Genomic DNA, 10,970 nt, shown 5'->3' on the forward strand with positions numbered 1-10,970 from the left:
CGTGTCACTCCGGCCGCCCCCTTCATTGATTCGTCGAGCTAGCAGGCAGAGCGTCCCTCTAGTTGGGCGGCCGAGATGCCAGTCTGCCTCTGGGCTCTGTGATTGGTGACCGCTTTTGACGAGCCACCCTGGCGGGCGTGCCCCTTCCTCTCGTGCCCGGTGATTGGCGGTCAGACGGGGCCAGCGGGGTGCGATTGGCTGCGCCGTCCGGGCCCGCGGCCGCCGGAGTGGGCGGGGCCTGTCCCCCCTGTTTCCCAGCGCTGCCTCGCGCGGGGCCCGGCCAGGCCGCGCGGCGGGCGGGATGGCGGTGGCGGTGCGTGCGCTGCAGGAGCAGCTGGAGAAAGCCAAGGAAAGCCTCAAGCACGTGGACGAGAATATCCGCAAGCTCACGGGCCGGGACCCCAATGATGTGAGGTGAGCCAGGCGGGGAGCGCCCGGCGCGCCGCTGTCCCGCCAAGGAAAGGCCGGGCGGCGGGGGGGGCGCGCGTCGGGCCTGCAGGGCGGGCGGCGCGGAGCCGGCCGCGGATCCCCGCGTCCCTGTGCGGGCCGTGCCCGCCCCGCTGGTGCGGCGATGGGGCAGCTCTGGCCCGCGGGGGCGGGGCACGGCCGCGGGGCGCAGGACGGAACGGCCGGAGGCCCGTTGGGCCGGGCGGGCAGCACTAACAGCGCTCGCTGTCTCTTGCAGGCCCCCCCAAAACAGGCTGCTAGCCCTCGCAGGCCCCGGTGGAGGTAGAGGCCGTGGGAGTTTATTGCTAAGGTAAGTAGGCGCAGGAAGGCAGCGGAGTTTCATCCATCCCTTCCCTGGCAGTGGTTCGTGCCATCGCGCTCAGTGTCGTGCGTTCCTCGTTTACCTCCGCTCGCTGCGGTACTGTTTGAATGAGCGCCAGAGCTGCCCTACCGGGCCTTGGTGGTTAAGTTTAAAACAGCTCTTCATTTTGAGTTGCAACAAGTCTAAATGGGTGGCTTTCCCCGACCTTCTCAGCTGTTACATTGAAAAATAAGGGGAAACGTCAAAATGAAGGGTGATATTGTGTGGTGGCTGGGACCTTGTCTTTGAAATCGTTCAAAATCAGTCTCTTGCGGATGTAAAAACTGGTAGGTGTTTTAGGAGGGATTTTAAAACATGTGGATAAAGCCACATCCTGAAAATTACTGCAGATAAGATTATTTGAACACAATGGGATGCTTGTTTCAGTGTACCTACTCAGTTCAATAAGTGCAGAAATTCAAGGTGAAATTAGATGCAACATGTTTAAACATTTCACTGCAGTGCTAACAGTAAATGGTGATAAAACTGAGTAAAATAATTGTGACTATAAAGCAAAATTATAGTTCAATTATGCAGACTTGAAGTGGTCTAGGGATTAACCTAACTTGTTCTAAGACCACAAGTGTTTTCTTTCTAGGCGTGGATTCTCGGATAGTGGAGGAGGACCCCCAGCCAAACAGAGGGATCTTGAAGGTGCATCCAGTAGGTGAGTGCAAAAACTAATGCAGCCAACTTGATTTTCTGAATGAGAATTTGTAACAATAAACAAAAAACTGGTAATAACTGGGGACTTTCACTGTCTTCTTTGGAGATTACTTATTGAAGACTTGTTGGGAATAATTTGGGTGACAGCAAATCACTCCATGAAATTTCTTTCTACCTTAGAGCAATGTAAAGATGGTAGCAATAATATAAAGATATAGCAATACAAAGGTATATGTATTTTTTTGGTTTTATTTGGCGTACAGTCTGCTATATTACATTCTTCTTAGTTGTGACATTTGTTTGCAGCGAACACAAATTTCATTATGACTGAGACCTGTTCAATAAATTGAATACAGGCAATCTGACAATGGACTTGGGTTTTGAACTTTCACATCTGGTTGCAAATCCATCAGATGTGAGTGATAATTGTGAGTTTAAGTGCTGTGCACACTTAATGTGCAGTGGTAGTTCTCAACCAAAGCAAAGCTTGCTTTGGAATTTTTGAGTTAGCGGAAAATGAAGCTGGGAAACAGGAAAGTGCTGTGCCACAAATCTGAAAAGGAAAGCTTTAATTATTTATTTTAGGATTTCTTTGATTTAAATTATTTATTTTAAGTTGTTCTTTGTTAAAGCCTTAGTTCATACATGTTTCAAGTGCTAATCCATCTGCCTCTCTCCCATTTGGTAGGTAACTTGAACGACATTTCCTGTTTAAGAAATTATACCAACCTTTCCATCTCAATGCATTTAAATCTGTCTAGTGAGCCCTTTATACCAGTAGCCATTTTAGAGGTTTCTGGAAATGCACAAACATTTAAAAGAATAAATTCCAAATGTATTTTTTGAAGTTAAATATGGTATTTGTGGATTCTTCTGTTTTTATTACTCTGCAAGTTGTATTAAAATTTAAACTGTTCTGTCTCACTGATTTTCATCAACAATAGATTCTTTCTGTAAAATATTACTCACTGGCTGTTGGAACAGTGGGGAGATTTTCACCCAAGTGTTGGTTCTTCTGACTAGACACACTTTTGTTTTTCTCATGCTGGAAGGGATTCTCTCCTAAATAATCATTCTCTAATGACCACTGGCTTTCTTCCTCAGGCTGGGTGGAGAACGTCGGACAAGAAGAGAATCACGCCAAGAAAGCGACGCAGAGGATGATGATATTAAAAAGGTAATGTATAGTAAATGGAGCTGTGCAAGAGGAAACCCACCTGCAGCAGGATGAACAAAGTAGTTTGTTTTTCTTTCTTGTAGCCAGCGTTGCCATCTTCTGTTGTTGCTACCTCCAAAGAGCGAACACGTCGAGACCTTATACAAGATCAAAATATGGATGAGAAAGGAAAACAAAGGTATGCAGAAATCTCTTTTACACTAACGTGCTACTTTTGAGTTCTAGAAAGTCATAGAAAGTAGCTTTAGATTTAAAAGATATTGCACACAAGCTGTTATGTGCCAAAGATTATGTTGAAGAGTTACCATTATGGTATAAAATTTAATTTTAAAAGTTAAATATGTCTCTGAAAATATTTCACAAGCAGCAATCTGTGCATTGTTCACATAACTGACATGGATTCTACTTTTCAGGCCACCTACAGGAGCAGGTTTGCTAGTGCTAGTGTTTTAACGTCATTTGAGTAAGACAGAAATATCTGTACTTTCATTGGTTGCTTAATGTCTTGGATTATTACAGCTGTCTTGGCTCATCATTTATTTTGTTGGTTGAAGTAGGATTTTGGGTATGGTTCCTCACTCCCTCTGCCTCTCTTTTTAAATGAACTAGTTCCATCATGTTTCTTTTCTCATACTACTTTGATTTCTTGTTGTGTGTACAGTCTTGCCTTCATTTCACCTGCTGCTTTTTAGATTCCTCCTATGTATATCTCCTTTTTCCTATATTTTATTTTTCTCAGGGCTATTAGAATTCTAACTGAAATGGAGCTCTATTGGTAAGAGGTATTGGAAAACCAAATTTGCAGCTGTGTTTGACCTCCTGGCCTCTGTCCATTTCAGAATGCAAGTCACCTGGTGCACTAGTAATTATACACCAAATAAACAGAAGAATTAGAACCAGAATAAGGAACTATAGAAATCTTCTCTGATAAGTCCCCACAGATCAACTGTCACTTTGCTTATTTCTTTTAATTATAACCTCACTTAGTCTTCCTTTACTAGGTTCTAATTGTTTCCCATACAGGGAGACCTCAAAATTCTTACTGAACTTCCTAGAGCTTCAGGCACCAAAAGCTTGTTCCCTCAGAATTGTGGTTTTACTGCTTTTTAGTTCAGTAGTCCCCAGGGAGATGAGAACCAGTATTAGTCTCTATGAATTGTGGTGGAGGGAGCTTCTTTAAGAGGACACCATCCCCTGAACTCCTGATTTTGCTCAGTGTCTTCTGGGATGTCATTCATACACAAACTTTCAGTGCACTTTCAGTGATCTCTGGCTTTCAATTTTTATCTGTTCCTGTTTCTATTACTTAATATACTTTTACCTTTCCATGTGAGGTTTGGGCCACTGTAATAGAGTGGTACTTAGGGAAGACTAGTAGCATTTCCTTTCTCACTTTATCAGGTTCAAGGCAAATAAGAAAGTCTGCATCAGGTTTTAAAGACTTAATTTGGGATTGAATGAAAATAAATTGAAGGTGAAAATCAAGAAACTAGTTCTTGCTCCGAAGAAGGGAATTTGTTGAAGAATTTTACTTATTTTTCTCAAAACAACACCTAATTGGATGAGAGCAGTTCTGTTTTCATCCCACAGTGCAGTGTCTCATTGTTGGGCAGCTCTGATAGATAAGTTTTCACTCCCCTGTGGCTCCATTTCTCCTTAGTCTAAGCAGATTGTGGAGAGGGGGAGTGTATGCTTTTTAGAAAACCCAGTTTGCTCCCTTATTGATAGCTCACACTGTATTTACTTGACTTTTTTTCTTTCAGTACTCTCTGCTTTAAGATTTTTTTAAAAATCTTAGTGTTATTATTTCTAAATGAAAAATGTCCAGGCTTCCAGTTTTGCCAGTGCTAGCTGTTCTGTGTTACACATAAGAGCTGTGTCTTACTCATAAGCAAAATGATATGTCACTGTAAATTATATCCTGGACTGTTGGCACAGTCAGTATGTCTTCTGTTGCTAATGGCCTTGGGTACTATTGGGCCTTTAAAAATAAGTATCCTTGAGATGGAAAGTTTCTCTGATTATTTATCTAAATAAAAATCTTTGTACTTGAACTGAATCTCAAATTTCTTTTTGTTATGGGTTTGGTTTTTTTCAGGAATCGACGTATATTTGGCTTGCTGATGGGCACTCTTCAAAAATTCAAACAGGAGTCCACAGTTGCTATTGCTACTGAGAGGGTACTTACTTTAAATTCTATCAGATTGTAAATAATAAAGCAAAATTGTTTGTTTAAGTTATTTCAAGTAAGAATGAAAGTTTCCCTACAGTGTAGGTTGCAGGTGCAGCAAATTGGTGAGATTGCATGTAGGTTTTTTTTGTCTCAACTCAGGGGAATGAGGGTGGGAGGCAGGAAAGGCATTCTTACCATGACCTTGTAACCCTGTTTCTCACCTTCGTGGAAACAAAAAGGCAGTGTTAAATGGAATTTAATCAGGTAACTATTTAAGAAATCATAGGCTGTTTCTGGAAATAATAGTGCAGTATTGATGAAGCGGTGCCTACCCTGGTGTGTTCCAGATGTTTAAATTATAACCAAGTATACAGAAATCTATATTATGCTATCTGTCTAGAAATCTCTTTTCTGTTCCAGTACAGATAACCTGAATTTCTGATGTAATAAATAAATGTGTGATTGTACTGAAGCAAAGCCTTTGTGTAGCTTAGTGATTACTTCAAAAAACTTGTATATGGGATGGTGGTAACTTTATTCCTTTTTAATTTGTGAAGGCTATGGTATTTGTTTACTGTTTCACTAAAGGAATTATTTAGTTAACACTAATAACCTTGAGATTAAAAACAATGTTTTAAAGTTCGCATTTCAGCAGTCCAGTTGAAACAGAAAGATTTAAACTTAAAATGTGTTCTGTATAATGACAGCAGAGCTGACTCACAGTGCTGGTATTGATTGCTTTCAGATGCAGTATTTGGGTGGTTTACCTACCTTGTCATGTGGCACATAAGACCAAAGTTCACTTTTGCCTGCTTGCATTAGAACAAAAAGCTTTTTATCAGGATGGTCTAGAAACATAGAGTCCCTGTCTAATTGTGTGAGTCCCTGTCTCTTTGTGTGTTTGCACAAAGAGACTTTGAAGAATTACTGCTCCTTACCAAATTTTTCTGAGTACCTATGGAGATCTTTTTTTTCATACATATACACTTGCTATAAATCAAAAGCAAGGCCTGAGGAGTTTTATAACACAGCTATTTTGTTGTCCAGGCAGTAAATTCTATATCTTTATGAACAGTTATTGTAGAATCTGAGCACATGGCAGTCTAGGGTGTACAAACAGCATTCCTGGATAGTAGTAATATATATAATTAGCAGTTAATATGCTGGAAGTGTTCACAATCTAATTTTTGTTGTCCTGCAGTCGTTCATTTGTTTCTGGAGGAATTTAGTTCTTTCTCTCCCAAGTGGGAAATTTACGTGATTTCCCTGATAGCTCAAATATTCCTTTTATTTTTCTGCCATTGGGGAAAAAACCCAAGCTTATATTGAAAATGTAAGTCCAAACTGAAAGATGGTAAACCACACAGAAATTCATGGGGCCCCATAACTATATAGTTAAACCAACAAAATATTAGGTGCCAGCAAGCAGTGACACTCCTTTCTTTCATTAGCTGTAGTTTAGGAGGCATTTCCTAATGTGTTTTTAGGAATACCTTTAATGGTGTAAATAATTGAAGATTTTTAAGTGAATCAAACTAGAACACTTTCTCTTAATGTAGAGGAAAAAAAAAGATTTTATTTCATTTATTTTAGCAAAAGAGACGACAAGAAATTGAGCAGAAACTTGAAGTGCAGGCAGAGGAAGAGAGAAAGCAAGTAGAAAATGAGAGGCGAGAACTGTTTGAAGAAAGACGTGCTAAACAGACAGAGCTGCGGTTATTGGAGCAAAAGGTGGAGCTTGCTCAGTTGGTGAGTTTTTGTTTTGGTCTCGATCTTTCTCTTGTTTCAACTATTCTTGTGTATCTCAGCATTATTTTCTTTTATTTCTCAGCAAGAAGAATGGAATGAACATAATGCTAAAATAATTAAATACATAAGAACAAAGACAAAACCTCATTTATTCTACATACCTGGTAGAATGTGTCCTGCTACGCAGAAGCTGATGGACGAGTCACAGAAAAAGATGAATGGTAAGGGTCTTTGTAGTACAGAGGTCCATGTTCTTGCCTCCCTTTGTTTGCCATACAAATTTATTTTAAGTCTATGCTTAAATACATGAATTTCATGCTTAAGACAAACTATATTCTTACACGGGTGTTCATCATAAGTGGAAATTACTCTTTCAGTGACTTATTTTTATATTGAATGGGATTTGATTCTCTTTCAAGAAGTCAAAAGATGCGTATGCAGAATTTCAGAGGTATGTGTTTTAAACAGTCCTTTATATTGGCTTTAGTACCCAGATGTATCCAAGTGCAGCAGCTTCATTTTTGAAAAGGCAGATTCTGTGAAGATGCAAGGAACTGCAGGTGTTTACAAAGCATTTGAGAAGTTCTTTCTTAAACATACCATTAGAAATTTCTGATGATTTTTTTTACCTCAATGTGTGTTCATTTCTGTTTCACAGGATGACTATATTTTTCTTTTGGAGAACAATTTAAAATGCTCCGATTGATGGTAGTCTTACTGTTCTTCTTTTATTAAACTAAGAATGTATTGGTTTGGTTTTTTTCTTAGGTGCTTTTCTTTATCTTGTGGGGTTGAGGGGGTAAGAGAAGATAGCTCACCTGTCTGGATAGCCTACAGTAATTAAGCTTTCTTAATACCTATCTAGCTTTTTGCCTTTTTTTTTACTGTCTTTTGTTTGCCTTAGAAGTATAACCTTAATAGGTAAATACTGGGAAATTAAGGTGTTCTTTTGATATACTGTTGGTTGGTTTGATTTTAATGAGGTCAAAAAGTTTTTGTTAGCTTAGATTTAGGGCTTTGCTGTTCGAATACTCAGCTGAGCTTACTCTCCCCTGTGCTTTGTTTTCTTAAGGTAACTAGCAGTTTTTTCCATTGTGCATTAATGGCTTGCTACTTCAGAAAGGACAAGATTGCAGTATTTATAACTTGAACAATTTGATAACTTACTAGCTCATAGTTAAAGGGTAAGTAGACTTCAGTGTCTGTAGATTATCTTAACTATTATTTATGCATTTATTCCCTAGCGCTCTTTGAAAGCAGGAGAAATGAATTTGCAGAGCAGATTAACAAAATGGAGGCCAGACCCAGAAGACAATCTGTGAAGGAAAAAGAACATCAGGAGGTGCAGAATGAAGAAAAGAAGGAAGAACAGAACAAGGAGCAGGAAGAGGGTAAGGTGGCTCAGCAGGTGGAAGAGATGGAGACAGGTAATCAGCACAATGATGTAGAAATGGAGGAGGTAGGGGAGGAAAAGGGAAAAATAGGTTCAGGTTCAGGGCATAGCGATGCAGAAAAAGAACAGGAAGAGGATGAGCAGAAACATGACATAGAGATGAAAGTAGAAGAGCCTACTGAGGTGAGGGAGAATGACAAGCAACAGGATGGTCAGCATGAGGAGGTCACAGTTATAAAAGAGGAAGGTGAAAACATTCAGCCTGTGGATAATGATCAGGATGTGGCTGAAATGAATGAGGCAGATAGTGTAGAACCCGTAGAAAATGAAAATGGCAAAGAAATAGAAGCAGAAACAGAGTGTGATGCTCAGCCAGAAAAAGTGTGTAATGTTCCTTCTCCCAAGAAGGAGAAAGGTATCAAAACAGAAAATAATGCTGAACTGGAAGAAACACAGGAGAAAACACCTGAAGCTCAGACAGAATCAGTGGCTGAGGCTCTATCTCAGCCGCAGTCTGTGCCCCTAGCACAATCACCTCAATTGTCTCAGTCCACTCAGGATACAGAGCCCCAGACAGACAAAGATGAAAATGCTGTGGTGTCTGTAAAGGTGGTTGAAGCCCAGGCAGAGCAGAATCAGACACCGAGTGCAGAAAGTAAGAGTAAGACTAGGAGTAGGAGCAGGGGTAGGGCAGGGAACAAAACTGGTCATACCCGTAGCAGCAGCAGCAGTAGCAGTAGCACTTCCAGCAGTACTACCAGTGCAAGTAGTTCCAGTACTGGCAGCAGTTCCAGTCGGAGCAGTTCCACCAGCAGCAGCACTACCAGTGGGAGTACGAGCAGGGACAGCAGCAGCAGCAGCTCGAGCAGTAGTGAGAGCAGGAGTCGGAGCCGAGGCAGGGGCCATAACAGAGATAGAAAGCGCAGGAGGAGCACAGACAGGAAGCGAAGGGATGCTTCAGGAGTAGATAGAAGTCACAAGTCCTCAAAAGGTGGTAGTAGAGATACTAAAAGCTCAAAGGATAAAAGTTCGAGGTCTGACAGAAAGAGATCTATATCAGAAAGTAGTCGGTCAGGCAAGAGAACTTCACGGAGTGAAAGAGACCGTAAATCAGACAGGAAAGACAAAAGGCGTTAACAGAAGAGACCAAGCTTCCCTAGCCTAATCTTTGCAGCAGAAGATTATTTGAGTGAAAGGATTCCTTGTAAGGAGGAAGAGAAGGCTGCCTTAAGAATTGCATGCTGTAAAAAATCTTTTGGAAAAATGCAGACTGTTTACCAGGCATTCTTGTACTTTTTACATAATTTTGTAAAAGGTTACTTACCAAAATTATGTGAAGTTCCTGAAAATGTAAAAATAAAAGATTAACACTCCTTTGCATCTTTTTTTTAAATATCCTGTACTCATTAAGATTCTCTGTATATTTTAATAGGTATACCTTTAAAGTAGATGTGATCATTTCTTCTGTATCATACACTTTTTTTTGTAGAAATAAATGTGCATTTTAAATAAATTGTTTCAGATGTCCTGTTGACAATTAAATTCCCCTTTTTAGATTATATGTAGGAAGGCAGCATTGCAGAAAATATAAAATTTTGCCTTTCCCCTCTATTCCTTGCAAGAATGAGCATTTTACGACCTAGTAAAGCAAATAATCTCTCCAGTGCTGGGTAGGAAGGCAAAGTAATTGATTTGGATCTGTACTTTTTGTTTTCTTCTGTAACTGCAGGCTCTTAGTCAATTCTGTCTATCTTCCAGTTTTATAAAAATTTCTTATCCATAGGCAAGCAGTAATTAAATGGGAGTGTTAACACTGGCCAAGGTAGCTCAAGTCCTCAAGTCTGGAAAACCACTCTTGCCTGCTTTCTGCAGGTGCTTTGGTAGTATTTACATCTATGTTCTAGATATAGATAATCTCTTCAATGATGATCCTTGTTTTGGTGGTCAGTGGAAGAAAGACTTCTGTTTGCTTCTTGACCAGGATTCCTTTTGTTTTAGTTGCAGACTAATCTTTGATCCCTTCATACCACTAGGAATAATTACATTGCAGTGTTGGAGTTACCTGGGACTACCTAATACTAATGTTGTGTGCGTGCAAGAATGCTTTCTGAATGTATTTAATAAACCTAAGGTGGTATAGTGTTATCTATGAAGGTGAATACTGTTTTTATATAATTTTGTATGGAAAACAATAACATCTGTTGCTTTGTTCTGTACATGTGCAAATAAATGTGGCTTTGTAGACTACTTAACTCTCTTGTTGCCTATGATCTTTTCTATTAACAGGTGTATTATCTTAGGCTTTCTACATTTAAAGTATGAATTGTAATTGCAGGTGGCTGTACCTTACAAGCTCTGTTTCCACAATTATTCTTAAAGCTTTTAAATGTCTATTAACTGACTATGAAACTGTAGTGCTCTAATCTATGTTGTCTTGACAGGAAGAGAATTGTGTTATCTGATACACCAAATCACAGACCAGGAAATCCTAGAAAGATTTCAATATGGAAGGACACATAAGCTGGCTTTAGTGTACGAAATGCCATGTCCACCCTGTTTTTCTGGAAGGTAGTTGCCCAGTTCTAGCTTGGAGGGTGTCAGTTTTCATCTGAACTCAACGCTAGTGACAGATTTATGTGTTCTGAAATGCCTGATGTCATGACTTCAAGAAATGTGTCTAGTAAGGAATGGAGTGCAGCACAAATAGGCAGTGGGAAAACACAGGCTTCCCCTTACTCAAGGACTTCAGATTCTTCAGTCCATTTGCTTCTTCAATATCTTATCTGCCTGTGTCTCTACAGCAGAGTAATTTTTATTCTTGTCAGTATTTTCCAACAATGTTTCCTTCAGGGAATATTGTGGTTTAATGTGGTATCTTTTCTGAAGGACAAACAAAAGTTCAAATGCCTTATTGAAGATGTTAAACGATGTTCTACCAAAAAAAACCTTAATACTGACTAACTGAGCAAAATGTTACTGGTCTACATGTTTTGACTAATTTCAG

At 40.0% G+C, this 10,970-nt stretch overlaps 1 protein-coding gene across 1 annotated transcript; it reads left to right on the forward strand.

The window, feature by feature from the left end:
• Positions 1–246: 246 nt before the first annotated feature.
• Positions 247–9,339, forward strand: PNN (pinin, desmosome associated protein). The gene is made up of 9 exons (XM_058806297.1): positions 247–414; positions 686–757; positions 1,407–1,475; positions 2,579–2,651; positions 2,735–2,829; positions 4,750–4,831; positions 6,418–6,573; positions 6,656–6,794; positions 7,818–9,339. Exons 1-9 carry the CDS (start codon positions 302–304, stop codon positions 9,101–9,103), a joined length of 2,085 nt encoding a protein of 694 aa, XP_058662280.1. The 5' UTR covers positions 247–301; the 3' UTR covers positions 9,104–9,339.
• The last annotated feature ends 1,631 nt before the right edge of the window (positions 9,340–10,970 follow it).

Source organism: Ammospiza caudacuta, chromosome 6, assembly GCF_027887145.1.
Source record: "Ammospiza caudacuta isolate bAmmCau1 chromosome 6, bAmmCau1.pri, whole genome shotgun sequence".
Taxonomy (NCBI): Eukaryota; Metazoa; Chordata; class Aves; order Passeriformes; family Passerellidae; genus Ammospiza; species Ammospiza caudacuta.